Source organism: Salvelinus alpinus, chromosome 27 (genome assembly GCF_045679555.1).
Source record: "Salvelinus alpinus chromosome 27, SLU_Salpinus.1, whole genome shotgun sequence".
NCBI classification, from domain to species: domain Eukaryota; kingdom Metazoa; phylum Chordata; class Actinopteri; order Salmoniformes; family Salmonidae; genus Salvelinus; species Salvelinus alpinus.
Window position 1 is genome coordinate 20618919 of NC_092112.1, and position 23172 is coordinate 20642090.

Below are 23172 nucleotides of genomic sequence, written 5' to 3' on the forward strand. Positions count from 1 at the left end.
GTTTTTTCTTCCCTTAATTCCTCAATTTTTAGTTGGGGTCATTAAAGATAACAAATGCTTAGGAACAAGAACTCACTAAGTTACATTTCCATGTAATGCCTTAAGGGTGAGCAGAATGTCAATATACCACAGTGCTACTGTAAGTAAAACTATAAACTAAAATGCTATGCAGTTTATATGCACTCCCTTGAAAATGAAATACAGACAGTGTAGACAGAAAGAACATCTAAAAAAAAAAGATTGAGGATGTGCTTTTTTACTGCTTCTTTGATACATTGCATGCATGGGCACTGCATAGTAAGTCAGTATTGTTGTTTTCTGTCACAGTGGAACATCCACAGAACTAGAATTCTATTTCCATGGGAACATCAGCCCTCACAGATAATTCTCTTGACACTGTAGAGGTGTGGTGGTTGCGGTCCATTACCCCAATCCTGTTCACTGTGAAGAACATTTCCATTGGGACATTCACTTCCATGCACTAAAACAGTTGATGACCGTTGTTTGTTTTTCATGCCTTCTTGGTAAAGGTGATGTAATTCATCCAGAATAATGAACAGGTAATGTCTTCTCAAAGGCGTAATCATCCGTTTACTTTTGTGGATGTGCTTGGTGTGTATCCTATGGATTGAGAGATTTTTGTGCAAACAACTATTACAAACCAATTACAGTACTAGTAATGTAGCCTATTAATACCAAAGACAGCTATAATACTCATTTAGTTTCCCCTACGTATTGAGAGTAAGTGATAGGGGGGGACTAAAGCCACTGAAGAGATGTATCTGGGGGAGGGGGGGACTAAAGCCACTGAAGAGATGTATCTGGGAGGGGAGGGGGGGACTAAAGCCACTGAAGAGATGTATCTGGGGGGGGGGGGGGGACTAAAGCCACTGAAGAGATGTATCTGGGGGAGGGGGGGGACTAAAGCCACTGAAGAGATGTATCTGGGAGGGGAGGGGGGGACTAAAGCCACTGAAGAGATGTATCTGGGGGGGGGGGGGGGACTAAAGCCACTGAAGAGATGTATCTGGGGGAGGGGGGGACTAAAGCCACTGAAGAGATGTATCTGGGGGGGGGGGACTAAAGCCACTGAAGAGATGTATCTGGGGGAGAGGGGGGGACTAAAGCCACTGAAGAGATGTATCTGGGGGAGAGGGGGGGGACAAAGCCACTGAAGAGATGTATCTGGGGGAGGGGGGGACTAAAGCCACTGAAGAGATGTATCTTGGGGGGGGGGACTAAAGCCACTGAAGAGATGTATCTTGGGGGGGGGACTAAAGCCACTGAAGAGATGTATCTTGGGGGGGGGACTAAAGCCACTGAAGAGATGTATCTGGGGGGGGGACTAAAGCCACTGAAGAGATGTATCTGGGGGGGGGACTAAAGCCACTGAAGAGATGTATCTGGGGGAGGGGGGGGACTAAAGCCACTGAAGAGATATATCTGGGGGAGGGGGGGGACTAAAGCCACTGAAGAGATGTATCTGGGGGAGGGGGGGGGGACTAAAGCCACTGAAGAGATGTATCTGGGGGAGGGGGGGGGGGGACTAAAGCCACTGAAGAGATGTATCTGGGGGAGGGGGGGGGGGGGGGGTTACTAAAGCCACTGAAGAGATGTATCTGGGGGAGGGGGGGGGGGGGGACTAAAGCCACTGAAGAGATGTATCTTGGGGGGGGGACTAAAGCCACTGAAGAGATGTATCTGGGGGAGGGGGGGGACTAAAGCCACTGAAGAGATGTATCTGGGAGGGGAGGGGGGGGGACTAAAGCCACTGAAGAGATGTATCTTGGGGGGGGGGGGCCAAAGCCACTGAAGAGATGTATCTGAGAGGGGGGGGGCTAAAGCCACTGACGAGATGTATCTGGGGGAGGGGGGGACTAAAGCCACTGAAGAGATGTATCTGGGGGAGGGGGGGGGGAGGGGGGGGGGACTAAAGCCACTGAAGAGATGTGTCTGGGAGGGGGGGACTAAATGTACTCTTGTGGCACAAAATGAGGGTCATTTGATTAATTAGAGTGGAATTGCACCCAGCAAGATGATGAACACTGTGTGTGTGTGTGTGTGTGTGTGTGTGTGTCTCACAGTGCTCAGCTGTGTGTGCATTGGGCTAATTTGATGCCTGATTGAACCCACTGTAAGAGTATGTAGATTTTGGCTTGGACAAGCCTGACTCCCAGTCCCAGCAGAGCCTACCGCCTGACAAACCTCATATTATCTGGAGGTGTTGGAAGTCAGAGCACGGACAGACAACAAAGAGCAGCATTAACGGGAGGGAAGATCAAGTTTTACAGAATCTGATTATGTGCATGTTTTCTGATCGGGGAAACTGGGAGAGTCAAGCTATTAAAGCCACTAGGAAAGAAGAGGAAAATAGATGTTTTAATTTAGATCACATCCTTTTATCATGTTATCAAATGTCAAAAGAATGCATTATTTAAAATGAAATAAAAAGAAATGTTTCAGTATTTTCACTTACAGATATATTTACATTATTTTATAGAGAACTTTAGTTGTTTTGCACAGTAACAGGCGTTTGCTTTGTTGCCACTTGTGGACTGAAGACAGGATTGTGCACACTAAGTCCCTTTACACATCCATTGTTTTGAGAGAGAGAGAGAGGCAGACTACACTCTTGGGGAAAAAACGGTGATATCTAGAACCTAAAAGGGATATTCGGTTGTCCCCATTGGTTCCAGGTAGAAACCTTTTGGCTCCAAGTAGAACCTTTTTGGGATCCATGTAGAACTCTTTCCACGGAGGGTTCTACATGGAAGCTAAAATGGTTCTACCTGGAAACAAAAAGGGTTTTACCTAGAACCAAAAAGGGCACTCCTATAGGGACGGCCAAACCAGCCTTTTGGAATCTTTTTTCGAAGAGTATAGAATATTGCAATCATGATGTTTTGTTGCAGTTATGCATGTTCCATTTATCTTCATTGTAGTAAGCAACACTCTCGGTCTGACATCCATTATGGAACAAGTTGACAGCTGAACAAAAACATTTGTTGACAGCTTAACAAATCCTTTTTGAGCAATTTTTTGCAATTAACAATCAAAAACATACTCAAGTTGAACTGACTTGTGGATTGACAATCACGTGGAAACATGCGTTTTAATGAGAACCTGATATCCACAGTAAATTGACTCATTAATAAAGTTATGTCCTGAATCATAATAAAACAAACCATTCTCAAAGACCAAAAAAATATATAAACCATATTTTATCAACAAGTGTACATGACCTCTTTTAAAATGCGAAGCATAAGCATTATCAAGTACATTTCTTTTTAACCTTATTCTAGAATCTAGATAATAGTATTCCATGTTGAAAACATGAACATCGATAGGAGAGCACAGTAAAGTCTTGGTTCTCTGAGACATCAACTGTACTTAGACTTTCCTCTGATCACAGGCAGAACCAAATTTATGAGCATTGTTTGGGAAAGTCTTTGTGAACTTTGTGAAAATAAACACTCAAATGATTTCACCTTTTCCCAGTGGAGCCCTTGTAGTTATTTTTGTTATCTTCCATACAAGTAAGAAAAAACTGAGCATAATACCGTTGAAGTCGGAAGTTTACATACACCTTAGCCAAATACATTTAAACTCAGTTTTTCACAATTCCTGACATTTAATCCGAGTAAAAATTCCCTGTCTTAGGTCAGTTACGATCACCACTTTATTTTAATAATGTGAAATGTCAGAATAATAGTACAGAGAATGATTTATTCCAGCTTTTAATTCTTTCATCACATTCCCAGTGGGTCAAAAGTTTACATACACTCAATTAGTATTTGGTAGCATTGCCTTCAAAGTGTTTAACTTGGGTCAAACGTTTCGGGTAGCCTTCCACAAGCTTCCCACAATAAGTTGGGTGAATTTTGGCCCATTCCTCCTGACAGAGCTGGTGTAACTGAGTCAGGTTTATAGGCCTCCTTGCTCGCACACGCTTTTTCAGTTCTGCCCACAAATATTTTATGGGATTGAGGTCAGGGTTTTGTGATGGCCACTCCAATACCTTGACTTTGTTGTCCTTAAGCCATTTTTACAACTTTGGAAGTATGCTTGGGGTCATTGTCCATTTGGAAGACCCATTTCTCCAAAAAGTACAATCTTTGTCCCCCTCAAGCAAAGAGGCACTGAGTTTGAAGGTAGGCCTTGAAATACATCCACAAGTACACCTCCAATTGACTCAAATTATGTCAATTAGCCTATCAGAAGCTTCTAAAGCCATGACATAATTTTCTGGAATTTTCCAAGCTGTTTAAAGGCACAATCAACTTAGTGTATGTAAACTTCTGACCCACTGGAATTGGGATACAGTGAATTATAAGTGAAATAATCTGTCAGGAAACAATTGTTGGAAAAATTACTTGTGTCATGCACAAAGTAGATGTCCTAACCGACTTGCTAAAACTATAGTTTGTTAACAATACATTTGTGGAGTGGTTGAAAAACAAGTTTTAATGACTCCAAGCTAAGTGTATGTAAACTTCCAACTTCAACTGTATGTGCTGACATTTGAGGCAAACACACAACACATTTTTTTGCAAATCTGAAATCGCTGGAGAAAGGTAGCCACAATGTCTCTTTTCCAAAACAAGAGCAGCCCTGCCATCTAGACCTACTCATGCCTGAGATCAATGTTCTATGTTCTACTCAGCACATTATTTTCAACTCTAAGTAAATCATTGTTGCCTGAAGGGGTCCTAAAAGTCATAATAAAATAGCCAAATGATCCATGGTATGACAATCTTAAAACAACTCCATATGTCAGCTTTCACCCACAGGATTATGTATTCATTGTAACCAACTTTCAACATAGACAAACCTTGTATAAAATATGTTGAATTTGTACCTTTTGAAATAACATCAGATCTTCAATGTTTATAAAAAATAAACTATAGTCTCGGCAGCACCTCCTACTGGACAGTTGATCTATCAACAGCTATTCATTTGTTCTCCCATCCTGGGTTTTAACCAAGCCAAGCCATGCTTAGCTTTGATGTTTGTCACTGACTACTACCAATGTGCTATCGTGAAAATTATTATATACTCTTAATAACGACATATATTCACGGTTGCTAGCAAAGTCGTTCCAAAGGGTAGGTTTAACAGAGCAAATGAGATGTAACCATACTTTATAAGTCATATACAGTGCCTTCGGAAAGTTTTCAGACCCCTTCACTTTTTTCACATTTTGTTACGTTACAGCCTTATTCTAAAATTGATGAAATAAAAACAATTCCTCAGCAATCTACACACAATACCCCATAATGACAAAGCAAAAACAGGGGTTTATTAATTTATTAAAAATAAAAAACAAAAATACCTAATTTACATATGTATTCAGACCCTTTTTCCATTGATCATCCTTGAGACATTTCTCCAACTTGATTGGAGTCCACCTGTGGTAAATTCAATTGATCGGACATGATTTGGAAAGGCACACACCTGTCTATCTTAGGTCCCACATTTGACAGTGCATGTCAGAGCAAAAACCAAGCCATGAGGTCGAAGGAATTGTCCGTAGACTTCCGAGACAGGATTGTGTCGAGGCACAGATCTGGGGAAGGGTACAACCAAGACTTTTCCTAGAGCTGGCTGCCCGGCCAAACTGAGCAATCGGGGGAGAAGGACGTTGGTCAGGGAGGTGACAAAGAACCCGATGGTCACTCTGACAGAGCTCTAGAGATGGGAGAACCTTCCAGAAGTACAACCATCTCTGCAGCACTCCACCAATCAGGCCTTTATGGTAGAGTGGCCAGATGGAAGCCACTCCTCAGTAAAAGGCACACAACAGCCCGCTTGGAGTTTGCCAAAAGGCACCTAAAGAACTGACCATGAGAAACAAGATTCTCTGGTCAGATGAAACCAAGATTGAACTCTTTGGCTGAATGCTAAGCGTCACATCTGGAGAAAACCTGGCACCATCCCTACGGTGAAGCATGGTGGTGGCAGCATAATGCTATGGTTATGTTTTTCAGCGACATGGACTGGGAGACTAGTCAGGATCAAGGCAAAGATGAACGGAGCAAAGTACAGAGAGATCCTTGATGAAAACCTGCTCCAGAGCGCTCAGGACCTCAGACTGGGGCAGAGGTTTAACTTGCAACAGGACAACAACCCTAAGCACACAGCTAAGACAATGCAGGAGTGGCTTCGGGACAAGTCTGTGAATGTCCTTGAGTGGCCCAGCCAGAGCCCGGACTTGAACCCGATTGAACATCTCTGGAGAGACCTGAAAATAGCTGTGCAGCAATGCTCCCCATCCAACCTAACAGAGCATGAGAGGATCTGCAGAGAAGAATGCGAGAAATTCCCCAAATAAAGGTGTGCCAAGCTTGTAGCGTCATACCCAAGAAGACTCGGGGCTGTAATCACTGCCAATGGTAATCACTGCCTTTACTCAGTACTTCAACAAAGTACCGAGTAAAGGGTCTGAATAATTATGTAAATGTGATATTTCCTTTTTTTTTTCATTTTGTAAACATAAATTAGCAAAAATGTCTAAAAGTCTGTTTTTGCTTTGTCATTATGGGGTATTGTGTGTAGATTGATGAGGGAAAAAATTATTGAATACATTTTAGTATAAGGCTGTAATGTGGAAAAAGTCAAGGGGTCTGAATACTTTCAGAATGCACTGTATCATCAATGATACTATATTGCATTTGAAAAGTCAGTGATAACACATTTAGATGACAACTAAACCAAAAATCTGACATTGTTTTTCCATTGTTTTTCCATTGTGCACAGTGTGTGTGGGACTGCAGGGAATTATTTTCTGATTTTCGGATGATTTTACCATCTTTATTTCCAACTACGAAAATTATTTATATTTCTTGTCTCAGAAAACTTGGGGAGCCAAATAAAATCACCGCTTTTTGTGGAACCCTGCCCTATGTAGTGCCCTATGGGCCTTGGTCAAAAGAAGTGCCCTAAATAGGGAATAAGGTGCCATTTGGGACGTAGCCTCTATTACCCTCCGTCAACACGAGGGGACAGCAGCTTGTGACAGCTAACCTCTGGCCATAGAACAGACTCCTACCGCTGTGCCTCCTGCAGCAATGACACACGGACACACGCCGTAAAGATGATTGGGTACAAGACCCTATTACCCTCGCAGCTAGAGAGGGAGAGGAAGGACAAGGGTGTGTGTGTGTATCTGTGTGTGTGTGTGCATGCGGGGGGGGGGGTGCAGTAAACGAGTAGTGTGCATCCAGCCGTAGCGAGGGGATAATGGGAAAGCAAAGAGGATCATTATCTCTGACAGCCTGCGCTGCCATGCACCTTATTCCCCTCCACAACTTGCAGGAAAAAATGGACTGGATGTTTGTGTATGGTGTTGGTGGGAATCTGAACTCTCTTTTCACTTTGTTAATCTTCTCTAAGTCTCCTTTACAGACAGTTGAAGTTCTACACATTCTTTTGGGCACAAGCGTTGGTAACTATGTTTCAGTAACTACTCTGCATTCCACTGAGTTATTTAACAAGCTACAGATAATTAGCATGCAAAGAAGACTCAATATCAATCAGTCCGTTTAACTTTGGATATGATTGATGATTATTTTTTGTCTCACAAGGCAAATGGGTTCTAAAAGGTTGCAAAGAATGGCTTTTACACCTTCCTTTTTCCAGACATATCGACACTATCTTACTATGCAAACGTTCTGATGGCTTATTATTAGCAGCTAGTTATCATCAGCACTTTTTTCTCATTGAAACCTTTGGTATGGAAAAGCCTCCGCATCAGTTTTTAAAGGAACTTGTCACAGGTTTGACAGTACTTGCGCTGTGTTTGTGCATTTTTATGGCACCTCTACTCTACCCTACCATTGTGTCTTTCCGCCCACCACAGCAGCAGTCAAGGAGGCATTTGCACCAGGAATTTGGATCCACAAGCTGTCTTTCTCCAATAGTTTGGGAATACCTTTACTGCTTGTGCTCGCAGTAGCGAGAGAGAACAGATGAGAGGTGGCGATAAGGCTGTCAACGTCATTAGCCTCCTCCCTCTCTTTCTCCCCTCCACTCTCTCCCTCCTCCTCCCATCCTCCCTCCCCCTCTTTCTCCACTCTCTCCCCTTCACAAGGCAGCCAGTAGAATGTCCTCAGGATTCTCCCCCCACCCCACTAACAAGAGTAGGGTTTAGGGATAAAACATATTAAACATAGTCCTGCAGGCTGTAGCCAGCCCGGGTGTCTTTTGGAGGGACTCTGGATGGAGAGTAGAACTGCTGCGTTCCCTTGTCTTCATGTAGAGGCTTCTCCTGCTGGATGTCGTCAGCTGCTTGGACCTTACCCTGGGACCCTTTGTCAACCCACTGTAGCTGCTCCTGGCTCGACTGCTCATTAGGCGACGTCTGCTGTTTAAAGTCCTTCTGCTCCCGTTGCTGTTGCTCGCGCTGTATCAGGTCACACTGTATCAGGTCGCGCTGTAGTTGCTCCTGGTTTATCTGCTGCTGCAGTAGTTTGTCAGGAAAGGTGGTAGAGGTGGAGGTCGAGGTGTAGTCTCTTTTTCCGGGACACGACAAACAAAAGATGACCCCACCGGCAAGCAGGAAGCCGGCAGAGACAAAGGTCACGTACACGGCCCCCCCAGGCTCGTATTTACTGCTCTCGGGCACGTTGGAGTCCAGGAAGGTGGTGATGACCTCGTTGGTGAACCAGGAAGCGGGCACCAGGCAGAGAATGCCAGCCAGGATGAAGCAACCCCCCGCGGCAATGGCCGCGTGCCCCTTTGCCCGGTGACTGCCCCCCCAGCGGGTGCACTTCAGCCCTAGGACAGCGAGACAGAGGCCCAGGCAACCCATCATGCACGATAGAACCATTGTCGTCCTGGCGGTCTGCAGGTAGGCGGGCAGCGACAGCACGGAGTACTTCAAGGTGCAGCTGAACACGCCGGTGCTGTACCAGGTGCAGTCCATCCACAGCCCCTGCATCTGGGAGATGGCAGTCATGATGTTGGAGCCCACGTCAGCACTCACCTTCCAGTTGGGCAGCAGCGTGGCCACGGTGGCGCCCAGGACGCCCAGCAGCGCCAGGGCGAAGGCAAGGATCTGCATGGTGGAGGACACCATCGCCGAGTTGCGAGTCCCCTCCGGCACAGCGGCACCGTCACCCTGTGGTGGCCCGAGCCTGGCTCCCTGGCTCCGTCTCTCCCTATCGCCCCGTGCAGCCTCAGGTCCTGACAGCAGATAATTCCTCAGTGCAGGCTTCAGTGGGCTGTGATAAAAATCGAAATGAGAATTTAACTGAGCGAGCAAGCGTGACGATCAGACGGAGGAGGCAGGGGCTGGATGAGGCAGGTGCTGTATGAGGCAGGGGCTGGTGATGGGGAAAGGAAACTGCGCTCTGCTCTTTTTTTCTCCCTCTTTTTAGGGGGGAAGCGTGTGTGAGTGTGCGCTTTCTGTTTGCCTGCATTTTAACTCTGCATCCCTGGCTTTGTGTGACTGAGTTGTGGTGTTCATTTAAAGACTCAATTATGTGCATTTAAAGCTGCAGTGTCCTTCCTCTGAAAGTCAGTTACTCTTTTACAGCAGGCAGCTACTTCACTTCACTTTAGCTATGAGGTAAATGCTGCTTCTATACATAAACTCAATTTACAATATTTGTCATTGAAGCATGCATAAGCTATTTCAATAGTCTTTTAGAATAATTTGTAATTTCTCCAAATCTTTAGTTTGTCTTCTATGGTGGTGACATTCTGACAATAAAGACAACATAAATGCATTGTTAAAGTGAATAGTTTGTTTGTAATTGCAGTGTTTTGAGAAAAAAAGCCTCCTTACCTTTTGTGTGTCTCGGACAGTGTGCTGTGGTGCGTCAGTCACTCCTCAATGTTTTCTGGGCACAAAAGAGATGGAAAAAACACCTAACAAAACAATAGGCTAAGCAGCTCAGCGATTGACACCTCCTCCGTCCTCCTACCATCTCCTTAGCAACACAACATACAATTCCATAATTTTCAGTGTCCCGTAAAGACATGGCAGCCGCACATTCTTGTTGCCTGTGAGCTACAGTACCACTAAGGAGAACTGAGTGGTGAACAGAGAAATACTGCAAAACTGAGCAGCAATGTGCTGTGAGTGGTTAAACAACTGGACTAGTATAACATGAAGGTCATTGATTCAGATGAACAGCCACAGAGCTAATGTCCGCTCAGCAAATGAATAGCAATGATAAAAGACAGTAGTAAGCCAATATTCTTCATCACGGCATATTTAAATGTCTGACTGAAATTTGCAGTTGAAGATATTGTTGGTCCCCTTTAATTGGTTCAATATATCATTTAGACAGCCAAGAGTTTTGAGGTTTGATTTGTCATTGGTGTTCGTTCGATGGTGGCTTTTTGTGGTGTTTCGTCGTCGTCACTCAGAGCACAATATAAACGGAAAGATGGCGAGGACCTGCATCCCCATCCTTTAGCCTTGCAGCTGAGAGGAAGGTGCCGCCTTTCAATTGGCCGCATGAAGTATGGGCGACTGCAACACACAGATAAGACTGTGTGAACCGCCCCTCCATTTGTAGAGATGGAACACACACAGATAAGACTGTGTGAACCGCCCCTCCATTTGTAGAGATGGAACACACACAGCGCTGTTATCCCAACAACAGTCACAACCTATCGTTGAAGTAATCCTCTGTCTATATATCCACACACTGTGACAGCAGAAGGGAAAGCACCCTATAGTGGCAGACCTGCCCCAACAGGAACGATTACCAGAGGGATAAACAGAAAATATACATTTTTCCTACCCACTCCCACCCTATCCCCAGGCCCTATCAGACTCTACCAAACTGCCTCCCCCATTCGAACCCTTCATTTTCCCATTTGAAAAAAGGGGAAAATATTACTGGAAGAGAAGAGATCATTTGACCTTAGCCAGTCTGCCTACTCCCATTAACCCATTTCCGTTATATTTTCCAGCCCAGACGATGGCAGGCAGCAGGCTCCCTCCCAGGCCTATACCTACCTAGCCACCCTCTGAGGGAGGGAGTATGGAGGGAAAATGCCACTGTGATTATTACACAGCTGTAGTCCTCATTAGGAGACTCTTAGCTCAATGTATACAACACTCCATCCATTCCTCTGCATCCCACCTCCACTCAGCAGCATAAAGAGGTAATTCTCTGCGTCCCAAATGACACCCTATTCCCAACATAGTGTACTACTTTGGGCCCTGGTCAAAAGTTGTGCACTATATAGGGAATAGGGTGCGATTAGGGACACACACTAGTTCCCAGAATACACTGCCCCAAACAGCAGAAGCATCCGGAAGTGAATGACAGCAGGAGTGGGTTTAATCGAGGACCAATTTTGGGCTTCCCGCCTCAGACAGACAGTTACATTGAAGTCATTAAAATTGCAGAATTGTAGGCTATGTGTGTGATGTGAGAGGACATGGTTGGCTAATATAAGCGGTGCTCCATGCATTTGTTATTTCTTCTTCCAGGCACACAGAAGTTGGGCTTTGATACAGAGCCTGTCTACTTTTAGTCTCAAAGGAAAAACGGTCTTGTGAATTTTACACGCTGCATCTATCACACTAGTGTTCCTTATTGCTTTGTACAAAAAGTATATGGACTTTTACTACTCAAAATAGTAATATCAGGAAGTAACAAAGATCTCTTTAAGACCTGACCAGATAATCAGTTTAATCACCATCATTGTATTACCCAGTATTAGACAGTTACTTAGATCTAGAAAAAAAGACTTGGATTTCAGTTGAAATTAGTTTCTTCCCAATTCTCCTCCATTATGTTACCAAGAGTTTACTAAGCAAGCTACACAGGCAGATAAGGTCATGCACTTTTTTCGGGAGAGTGACCCTGAGGACAAGAAAACATACAACAACTACTAACAGAACATCACTGAACATCTCTCATATGAATGGTATGTGATGTCTGGATATAATTAATATCTTTGAGATTAATGTCCTTTACCAGCCTGTTGAGTCATGGGACTACACCAGTGTACGTGATGTAGTGTTTTTGGTGCATGTTTGGCTCTAAGAAGCAAGGGGAGCATGGGGAGAGGAGGGCTGGGTCGCAAATGGCCCCTTATTCACTGTATAGTGCACTATGGGCCTTGGTCAGAATTAGTCCACTATAAAGTGAATAGTGAGTCTGGAACGCAGTCAAGGAAGGAGATGGGAACCAATGCAACTCTAAGAAGATTAGAGTAGTGTTATTCTAGCTCTCTGGTCTCGACTAGAATAGTATAGTGTTATTCTAGCTCTGTGGCCTCCACTAGAATAGTATAGTGTTATTCTAGCTCTGTGGCCTCCACTAGAATAGTATAGTGTTATTCTAGCTCTGTGGCCTCCACTAGAATAGTATAGTGTTATTCTAGCTCTGTGGCCTCCACTAGAATAGTAGAGTAGTGTTATTCTAGCTCTGTGGCCTCCACTAGAATAGTATAGTGTTATTCTAGCTCTGTGGCCTCCACTAGAATAGTATAGTGTTATTCTAGCTCTGTGGCCTCCACTAGAATAGTATAGTGTTATTCTAGCTCTGTGGCCTCCACTAGAATAGTATAGTAGTGTTATTCTAGCTCTGTGGCCTCCACTAGAATAGTATAGTGTTATTCTAGCTCTGTGGCCTCCACTAGAATAGTATAGTGTTATTCTAGCTCTGTGGCCTCCACTAGAATAGTATAGTGTTATTCTAGCTCTGTGGCCTCCACTAGAATAGTATAGTGTTATTCTAGCTCTGTGGCCACTAGAATAGTAGAGTAGTGTTATTCTAGCTCTGTGGCCTCCACTAGAATAGTATAGTGTTATTCTAGCTCTGTGGCCTCCACTAGAATAGTAGAGTAGTGTTATTCTAGCTCTGTGGCCTCCACTAGAATAGTAGAGTAGTGTTATTCTAGCTCTGTGGCCTCCACTAGAATAGTAGATTTGTGTTATTCTAGCTCTGTGGCCTCCACTAGAATAGTAGAGTGGTGTTATTCTAGCTCTCTGGCCTCCACTAGAATAGTAGAGTAGTGTTATTCTAGCTCTGTGGCCTCCACTAGAATAGTAGATTCGTGTTATTCTAGCTCTGTGGCCTCCACTAGAATAGTATAGTGTTATTCTAGCTCTGTGGCCTCCACTAGAATAGTAGATTCGTGTTATTCTAGCTCTGTGGCCTCCACTAGAATAGTAGATTCGTGTTATTCTAGCTCTGTGGCCTCCACTAGAATAGTAGAGTAGTGGTATTCTAGCTCTCTGGCCTCCACTAGAATAGTAGATTAGTGTTATTCTAGCTCTGTGGCCTCCACTAGAATAGTAGATTAATGTTATTCTAGCTCTGTGGACTCCACTAGAATAGGAGAGTAGTGTTATTCTAGCTCTGTGGCCTCCACTAGAATAGTATAGTGTTATTCTAGCTCTGTGGCCTCCACTAGAATAGTAGAGTAGTGTTATTCTAGCTCTGTGGCCTCCACTAGAATAGTAGATTAGTGTTATTCTAGCTCTGTGGCCTCCACTAGAATAGTAGATTAGTGTTATTCTAGCTCTCTGGCCTCCACTAGAATAGTAGAGTAGTGTTATTCTAGCTCTCTGGCCTCCACTAGAATAGTAGAGTAGTGTTATTCTAGCTCTCTGGCCTCCACTAGAATAGTAGATTAGTGTTATTCTAGCTCTGTGGCCTCCACTAGAATAGTAGAGTAGTATTATTCTAGCTCTGTGGCCTCCACTAGAATAGTAGATTAGTGTTATTCTAGCTCTGTGGCCTCCACTAGAATAGTAGATTAGTGTTATTCTAGCTCTGTGGCCTCCACTAGAATAGTAGAGTAGTGTTATTCTAGCTCTCTGGCCTCCACTAGAATAGTAGAGTAGTATTATTCTAGCTCTGTGGCCTCCACTAGAATAGTATTGTGTTATTCTAGCTCTGTGGCCTCCACTAGAATAGTATAGTGTTATTCTAGCTCTGTGGCCTCCACTAGAATAGTATAGTGTTATTCTAGCTCTGTGGCCTCCACTAGAATAGGGCAGGAGTGTTATTCTAGCTCTGTGGCCTGGCCTCCACTAACTGGAGTAGTAGCCGTTGATGTGTAGGCTAGTTCTTATTGGCACATTCTACTACTCCTTGGTTCCATTAACTTTGTTGGTTGTTTGCGTTTCACTCCCATCATTCCTAAGGGACAGTAGTATCTGGTACTGATTAGATGTTGTTATCGCTCTCCCTAATATTGCTCATCAAGTTAGAAGTTCAAGTTTCAAGTTGTATTAGTCGTATGTATAGGATACACATGGTATACACCGTCCTACGGAATACTCCTACATCATCACCTCAGGTTCATTGAAAGAGAACCATTGATAATGTTTAATGGTGGAGGAGATCATAACTGAGGACTATCGTTTAGCACGTACAGACTGTTATTCTGTTGTCACTTCCAAGGAAGAGTAAAAATAGAAATCCTGCGGTAAATTTGTAATGATGGTTTAAAAGGCGGCCCTACCCAGAATTCTTTCAAATATTTTATTTTTGTTAATGTCAACTGGCGAGCACGGTTCCAACTTCCAACGTTTTCACTGCCTGTTTAAAGTTTGTTTTAAAAATAAATGTTGAAATTGGTCAGACAGCCAAGGAGTTTTTATTGCGTTGTAATGAAAATAGTCATAGAGTAAAACCAGGCAGTTTAGACACATGATTAGTCTGGTATTCATTACAGGTTGCTATTGTGCTTGTTGTTCCCGTTTTAAAGCCTTGTACATACAAGCTCATAAAAAACCTGTGTTGAGCTCATTCAGCAAATCTATTTTTAAAGGGAAAAAGGTACAGTATGAGCAGCCGGCAGACTAACAAAGACCCAGTAAAGTTTTTTAGTTAAGAGACAAATGGATTAGTGAATTCACTGATGTTTACTGTGATGACAAGCTGTCCAGCAATGAGAAATGTTGCATTGTAGTGCTGTTAGAATACTAATTTGTGATACTACAGATTTAGAATCTTAATTTGATCACTCTTTTGTTGCTGAGAATTTTCCTGCACTGCTGGAAAGGCAAACTTGTACTGTATTCAAAGTTTAAAAAGGCTTCTAAAGTTTGTAATTTCCTTCGGGAGTTTTCCAAAGGAATATTTGGATGACGTCAGCGCTATCATCATCTACTGGTTTTAATGTCTATTAATAATTCACATTTCCTGTTGCAGCAGGATTATTTTCCTGCTGTAGCAAACTGGCTCAAATTAAGATCCTACATCTGTAGGCATCTATTTGTTGTTACTTTACATTTTCATTACCTCATATGAAGTTAGAATAGAAAAACTACACGGCCAGAGAAGGGGAAAATGTAACATCCTATGTAATAAGGATTAGTTAAAGGTATCACCCTACCACCTTAATGCAGTAGCCAGATCACCAGATGAAATGGAATTTCTGAGTTGAGAGTTCATTCAGTAGGCTGAAATATATTTGCATGAGTACAGCCAGGAGGTATCAACCCTACCTAAATCATCAAACAGACAGGAATATAAATGACCTATTCATTCCCACAGTCAAGAGGCAATGGCTTCGCTATTACCTGTCAGCAGTTGGATTGATGCAGTTTTTTCACCACTAAGGTACCGCCATGAAATGATCAATGACAGGTTCCTAAGGTAATTGACTATTTTTACACAGCCTAATACAATCAATGTGGATAGTTAAATAACTAGCTGTTTAGAAATGATATTCTCTCTGAAAATGTTATTAATTGTCATGTCATCCGAGTAACGGAATGATGAGGTAAATGATGGAAACCATTTCCGGCTCCCTGATTGGATAAGCCATAATGCAGAAGGAATTTTGGCTAGAATGGGGAGTGCAAATAAACAACCTGTCAACAAAGTTCTTAGAACAACGATGATGGAAATCTATCCTGTTTTATGAATCATGTCCAAATTGCTAACAGATGTGGTAGTGTACACAAACTGTCACACATAGACATGTCTCAGTCCAACTGTAGATTACTGTGAATAGCTGTGGTTCATCTAACAACGTCTACCTAATACGTTGTAATCAACCTCACATGACTTAGAGAAGAAAGAGGGAAACACTTTCAGTACACACTTACCGCTATTCTATCCATCCAGTATTCATCCAGCAGCACAACTCACAATGGAACCACGTTTCTCCTGTGTCTGAGAGATTTGTGTTAGTGTGTTTTCACACACAAACACACATGTGTATGTGAGTATGTCACGTCAGCGAATGCTAGTTGAGGCTTGGACAAGGCAAGCCCATCCCAGGTAGAGTGGGGGAACTTCAGCCCCAGGCGTGATGAATGTCCGTTGTTGAATGCAGTCCAGCACAGCACATCCCATCAGCTGTTGTTCCGAGAGAAGCCAGTTAGCTGGAACCAGAGGCAACCAGCTCTCTGCCCCCTGACAGTATCCCAGTATCACACCACACCGTCCGTCTGTGATGGAGCTAGACTTCCTGTTCTCTACGTCTCTCTATCTCTCTCTCTCTCTTCTTCTGTCTCTCTCTCTCTGTGCTGTAGATCAAATCAAATCTCATGTTATTTGTCACACGCGCCTAATACAACAGGTGTAGACCTTACAGTGAAATGCTTACAAGCCCTTAACCAACAATGCAGCCTCCAAGAGTTTCTGAATTTCCTCTTCACTTCAGTTTGCTCCTCAATTCATGCACCTTGGTTTGAGAACGAGGTAGCGGCAGTGTTCCCTTCCCTTTGCGCTGTTGGTCCAGGAGGCCCCAGGAGGATCACAGTCATATCATGGGTGAATGGCAGGCAGGAGTCGGCTGAGCCAATGATGGCTGAAGAGACCCAGCTGCTGTGCTGGAGCACCCCAGAGAGCAGGGCACGGCAGCCTGCCTGTCTGTGAATGTTGCTGCTGTGCTGTGGTCTTTGTGGAGCTGCAATCCCCCTCTATTGTTCTGGGTAGAGAAAAGAGCACGAGGCTGGCAGACAAGAGAGTCTAGTGGTACTGGAGGCACTGACTAGGCAGAGGGAGAGGGAGCTCTGAGAGGAGGAGGAGGAGGACCCAGGCACTGCTGACTCTTCTGTGATGACTGCCTTCAACAGTGTGTCAGTGGAGCTGCTGCCTGTGGGCTGTAGCCTATGTGGGGTCGCCAGAAACTGCTAACATCCGATTTTCAGGGATCCAATATTTTCAACCTAACTTTCGTTTCCCCTGAAAACCAGATGTGGGGACTCTGCTCAGGTCATCTTTTTACGCCTGCTACGTTAGGTTAGTGGGCTGTGGTATCTGTGGAGCCCAGCCTACAGTCCTCCTGCAGTCTGCCCCAGAGATAGATCCAGCCATTCCTCTGTCATTCACTCGTCATCTAATCCCCCCGTTGCTGAGACCAACACTTCAGTCTCCCTTCCAAGCCCTTATTTGTGAAGAGTAGGCAGTAGACACGTTGAAGTGTGTTCCCTCTCTCCTCTCTCAGGCTGTCAGGCAGCAGTGTGTTCCGTCTCTCCTCCTCTCTCAGGCTGTCAGGCAGCAGTGTGCTCCATCTCTCCTCTCTCCTCTCCCCTCTCTCAGGCTGTCAGGCAGCAGTGTGTTCCATCTCTCTCTCTCCTCTCCCCTCTCCTCTCTCAGGCTGTCAGGCAGCAGTGTGTTCCGTCTCTCCTCTCTCCTCTCTCCTCTCTCAGGCTGTCAGGCAGCAGTGTGTTCCGTCTCTCCTCCTCTCTCAGGCTGTCAGGCAGCAGTGTGTTCCGTCTCTCCTCCTCTCTCAGGCTGTCAGGCAGCAGTGTGTTCCGTCTCTCCTCCTCTCTCAGGCTGTCAGGCAGCAGTGTGTTCCATCTCTCTCCTCTCTCCTCTCCTCTCTCAGGCTGTCAGGCAGCAGTGTGTTCCGTCTCTCCTCTCTCCGCTCTCAGGCTGTCAGGCAGCAGTGTGTTCCATCTCTCCTCTCTCCTCTCTCAGGCTGTCAGGCAGCAGTGTGTTCCATCTCTCCTCTCCCCTCTCCTCTCTCAGGCTGTCAGGCAGCAGTGTGTTCCGTCTCTCCTCTCTCCTCTCTCAGGCTGTCAGGCAGCAGTGTGTTCCATCTCTCTCCTCTCTCCTCTCTCAGGCTGTCAGGCAGCAGTGTGTTCCCTCTCTCCTCTCTCAGGCTGTCAGGCAGCAGTGTGTTCCGTCTCTCCTCCTCGCTCAGGCTGTCAGGCAGCAGTGTGCTCCATCTCTCCTCTCTCCTCTCCCCTCTCTCAGGCTGTCAGGCAGCAGTGTGTTCCATCTCTCCTCTCTCCTCTCCCCTCTCTCCTCTCTCAGGCTGTCAGGCAGCAGTGTGTTCCGTCTCTCCTCTCTCAGGCTGTCAGGCAGCAGTGTGTTCCATCTCTCTCTCTCTCCTCTCTCAGGCTGTCAGGCAGCAGTGTGTTCCCTCTCTCCTCTCTCAGGCTGTCAGGCAGCAGTGTGTTGGAGTGGCAGTAGGTTCAGGGGGTGGAGGCTTGTGTGTGTGTGTGTGTGTGTGTGTGGTGGCCTGTTTTTATGGTCCTTCACACAGGTGTTACTGTGGCAACAGGAACAGAACCGGCTTGCCATCACACACAGTCTCCTGTTTTCCCTTTAAAGCAATCTGTTACTCATTATGCTAGTGTACACACCTTACCCCTCCATCTCCCCACTGTGTCTGTCTCTGTTTCTCGTGTGTGTGTGCGCCCATTCGCCTGTCTGTCTATCTGTCCGTCCATCTGTCCGTCTGTCTGGCCCAGGGATACTGTGTCTCATCCTTTAGATCCACAGTGACCAACGGCATTCCCATCCTCAGAAACCTGCACGAACTAAGAGGAAAACATATTTTCCCCCTGTTATGTCTACTACTCCCTCTGTTCCATTTCATGTGACAAAGACTGGCGGACACCCCACACCCACACATGATTAACATCGCCCACAGACCTGGGAACAGGAAGACCTAGAGAGAGGGCCAGCAATTATGACTCATTGTGTTGGTGGTGCTGAGAGACTGAATAAAATAAGCTCTCTCTCCCTCTCTCTCTCGGAGGGGGGGCACAAGCTCTGCAGATAGCATATGAACAGGTCATAAGTCATATCTAAATGTTTAGAATGACAGGAAATTAGCTTTAAAACGGTAAATGTTCTCTCAGACTCATGGCAAAATGTGTAGAACAGTAGGAAATTAGCTTTAAAACTGCAAAATGTGTAGAACAGTAGGAAAGTAGCTTTAAAACGGCAAAATGTGTAGAACAGTAGGAAAGTAGCTTTAAAACTGCAAAATGTTCTTGCGAAACTGTGGTATGCCACTGTCCACTGTCTGAAGGAGGAGGAATCTGTGTGAGTCACACACAACACTGAAACTCAGGAACAGGATGCTCAGCTCCTGATATCTGTGGTGTGGCTGTGGTTGTTGTGGCTAGCTCTGGTCCATAGCCCCACAGTCTGTGTGGTGTGGCAGTAGTTGTTGTGGCTAGCTCTGGTCCAGGGCTCCATAGTATCAATTAGGGCTCTATATCCTACTCTAGCTACTGGATGGAGCACGAAGGAGGAAGTGGAGGAACATTTTGCATCCTACTTTATGCTCTTCTTCTGTAAATTACTGCTCACAATTTCTAATATATTCTCTCATTCAGCATGTATTAGAGCCGTTGCAAAACATTGTTCAACAAGAATTTCTTATTGGACAAGTTCAGGTAGTCGCTCCTCGTTTAAGGTTAATTTTCTTTAATTTGGTGTCTCGTGGATAAGACCTGGATTAGCTAATAACGTAATTACAAAGCATCTACTATGTATCAATCAGGACAACTCTAGTATAAGAGACCGTTTTTTTATTCAATATTACAGCATTTTACCTTACCTGTACAATTTGTATTTATTTAACCCTTATTTTACCAGGTAAGTTGACTGAGAACACGTTCTCATTTACAGCAATGACCTGGGGAATAGTTACAGGGGAGAGGAGGAGGGGATGAATGAGCCAATTGTAAGCTGGGGATGATTAGATGACTGTGATGTTATGAGGGCCAGATTGGGAATTTAGCCAGGACACCGGGGTTAACACCCCTACTCTTATGATAAGTGCCATGGGATCTTTAGTGACCACAGAGAGTCAGGACACCCGTTTAAACGTTCCGTTTAAATGAGAATAAATTACAGTTCAGATACATCTGAATAATGATAAAACATTTGAACAATTCTTAAAGTGATACATCAAATCACTTGAAATAAGAAAGACCTTTAAAGCTTTGAACTTAATAAAATCAATGAAATCGAAATTTGACACTTTGTTTTTATGTGGATATTAACACATGAACCTAATAATATTGAGACAAAATATAAATAGAATTCAGGCAATTACAGTTTTTAATTAACAACTGCTTTTGCCAAAAAAGACATTAAAATGTAATGCTCGTGATTAAGATACTGCATCATATTCACAAACAAGAGTAAGGAGGAATGTTATTGAACATAGGCAACTGTGCTGGGTCCCGTGTGGCTCAGTTGGTAGAGCATGGCGCTTGCAACGCCAGGGTTGTGGGTTCATTCCCCACGGGGGGACCAGGATGAATATGTATGAACTTTCCAATTTGTAAGTCGCTCTGGATAAGAGCGTCTGCTAAATGACTTAAATGTAATGTAAATGTAATGTGTTCAGAGCTTAGAGAGTGCTGCAAAACAAAGGACGCTCATTTCACAGTGGATCCGGGAAGTATTCAGACCACTTCCCTTTTCACATATTTTGTTACGTTACATGTTTATTTTAAAATGGATTAAATTGTTATTTTGTCTCACCAATCTACACACAATACCCCATAATGACAAAGTGAAAATAGGTTTTTAGATTCTTTTTGCAAAACTATTAAAAAACGAACAGAAATACCTTATTACATAAGTGTTCAGTCCCTTTGCTACGAGACTTGAAATTTAGCTCAGGTGCATCCTGTTTCCATTGATCATCCTTGAGATTGTTTCTACAACTTGATTGGAGTTCACCTGTAGTAGATGAAATTGATTGGACATGATTTGGAAAGGCACACACAGGTCTAATAAGGTCCCACAGTTGACAGTGCATGTCAGAGCAAAAACCAAGCCATGAGGTCGAAGGAATTGTGTTGAGGCACAGATCTGGGGAAGGGTACCAAAACATTTCTGGAGCATTGAAGGTCCCCAAGAACACAGTGGCCTCCATCATTCTTAAATGGAAGAAGTTTGAACCACCGAGACTCTTCCTAGAGCTGGTCGCCCGTCCAAACTGAGCATTCGGTGAGAAGGGCCTTGGTCAGGGAGGTGACCAAGAACTCGATGTTCCAGAGTTCCTCTGTGGAGATGGGAGAATATTCCAGAAGGACAACCATCTCTGCAGCACTCCACTAATCAGGCCTTTATGGTAGAGTGGCCAGACGGAAGCCACTCCTCAGTAAAAGGCACATGATAGCCATTTGGAGTTTGCTAAAAGGCACCTAAAGGACTCTCAGACCATGAGAACAAGATTCTCTGGTCTGATGAAACCAAGATTTACCTTTTGGCCTGAATGCCAAGCGTCACGTCTGGAGGAAACCTGGCACCATCCCTATGGTGAAGCACGGTGGTGGCAGCATCATGCTGTGGGGATGTTTTTCAGTGACAGGGACTGGGAGACTAGTTAGGATCGAGGGAAAGATGAGCGGCGCAAAGTACAGAGAGATCCTTGATGAAAACCTGCTCCAGAGCACTCAGAACCTCAGACTGGGGTGAAGGTTCACCTTCCAACAGGACAACGACCCTAAGCACACAGCTTGAGTGGCCCAGCCTTAGCCCGGACTTGAACCCGATCGAACATCTCTGGAGAGACCTAAAAATAGCTGTGCAGTGACGCTCCCAACCTGACAGAGCTTGAGAGGATCTGCAGAGAAGAATGGGAGAAACTCCACAAATACAAGTGTGCCAAGCTTATAGCATCATACCCAAGAAGATTCAAGGCTGTAAACGCTGCCATAGGTGCTTCAACAAAGTACTGAGTAAAGGGTCTGAATACTTAAGTAAATGTGATATTTCAGTAAAAAAGAAGTACACATTTCAGAAAATTTTGGAAAACCTGTTTTTCTTTGTCATTATGGGTTATTGTGATGTCATTATGGGGTATTGTGTGTAGATTGATGAGGGAAAAAAATATTTAATAAATTTTAGCATAAGGCTGTAACGTAACAAAATGTGGAAAAAGTCAAGGGGTCTGAATACTTTCCAAATGCACTGTATATACTGTCACAGTGTGATCTTGAGGCCTTTGCTCCACTAGGAGATAAAAGGATTAAGTCAAAGTCAAGTAACTGTGATCAGAGCTCAGTTCTTCAATCGTAGCCTACTCACCAGTCAGAGTAAACACATTAAGGAGATTCATCTTCTAGTCCATAGTACCTTGACCAGTAGTCAGTGTGATCAGGGTCTAGACAGGTACAGGAGTGTACCTTCTATAGTGTTCATCAGCTCTCCGGGTGAAGTTTCCCTTGGTACAGATCTAGGATCAGCTGTCCTCCAATCCTATTGTTAACCATTAGTGGGGAAAACTGACCCAAGATCAGCGTCTAGGGGCAACTTCTAGGGCCCCTATAGTGTTGGAATGGCCGCCTTCTGGATCCCCATAACTGTGTCATAGAAGCAGTTCTCATTGACCACAGAGGTCAGGCTCTGCACACTGAAGTCCCTCCCCAGTAGGGCATTAAGGTCCACACACTGGGGGTCATTATCCTGCCCTCCTGGACCCTGCAGACTGCTAGCCCTCCTCTGGGCAGCAGGATGGGGCTGGTGGGGCCCCTGTCTGAGGTGCTCCTGCTGGGACGCAGCACTCCTCGGCCCGGCCTCCTCTGTGAAGTTGAGTCTCTGGAGCTGCGCCTCCAGGGCGCTGGTCAGGGAGCACAGCCGGGCCCTCTTTCCCAGCGTGGTGCCCTCCAGGCTGGGGAGGCCCGTGGTGGAGCGGATGTGAAACTGGGGCTCCGAGTGTGTGTCTCCCGGGCAGGGTTGGGTTGCACCACTGGACACACTGCCGTCGTCAGAGTGGTGCTGGTGGCTTGCAGTCCTCATGGCCTGCAGTTCCTGTTGTCTTCTCCAGGAGCCGGCACTGACCGGTGCAGGCTGGGTTCTACGGAGGGAGCCTAGGTACTCTCTAGAACCTCTTTCTGATAGGAGGGGCCTACAGGTCCAGTCTCGAAGGGAGCGAAGAGCTTTCACTACACTGGCCTTATTCTCCAAACCACTGGAAAAGACACATATAGATCCATATGAGATCAAGTCAATTAGGTACTGCCATGTTAATTCG

At 44.8% G+C, this 23172-nt stretch overlaps 2 protein-coding genes across 4 annotated transcripts in view; both read right to left on the bottom strand.

Annotated features, from left to right (window-relative positions):
* Positions 1–2360: 2360 nt before the first annotated feature.
* Positions 2361–17470, bottom strand: LOC139556138 (claudin-20-like). Of its 2 annotated transcripts, XM_071369704.1 has the most exons (3): positions 16037–17470; positions 9788–9842; positions 2361–9221 (listed from the first exon to the last, which is right to left on the bottom strand). In XM_071369704.1, the coding sequence occupies exon 3, from the start codon at positions 9074–9076 to the stop codon at positions 8162–8164; it is 915 nt and encodes a 304-aa protein (XP_071225805.1). In that variant the 5' UTR covers positions 9077–9221; positions 9788–9842; positions 16037–17470; the 3' UTR covers positions 2361–8161. The 2 variants fall into 2 exon arrangements, with proteins under 2 accessions (XP_071225805.1, XP_071225806.1); XM_071369705.1 differs by lacking the exon at positions 16037–17470 and having other exon boundaries at positions 9788–10724.
* Positions 17471–19691: 2221 nt separating this feature from the next.
* The window catches only part of LOC139556139 (rho guanine nucleotide exchange factor TIAM2-like), a 62906-nt gene continuing 59425 nt past the window's right edge, over positions 19692–23172 (bottom strand). For both annotated transcript variants that reach the window (XM_071369707.1, XM_071369706.1), the window contains one exon: positions 19692–23109. In XM_071369707.1, the coding sequence (XP_071225808.1) occupies positions 22464–23109 (646 nt within the window). In that variant the 3' untranslated portion in view covers positions 19692–22463. The remainder of the gene's footprint in view (positions 23110–23172) is intronic.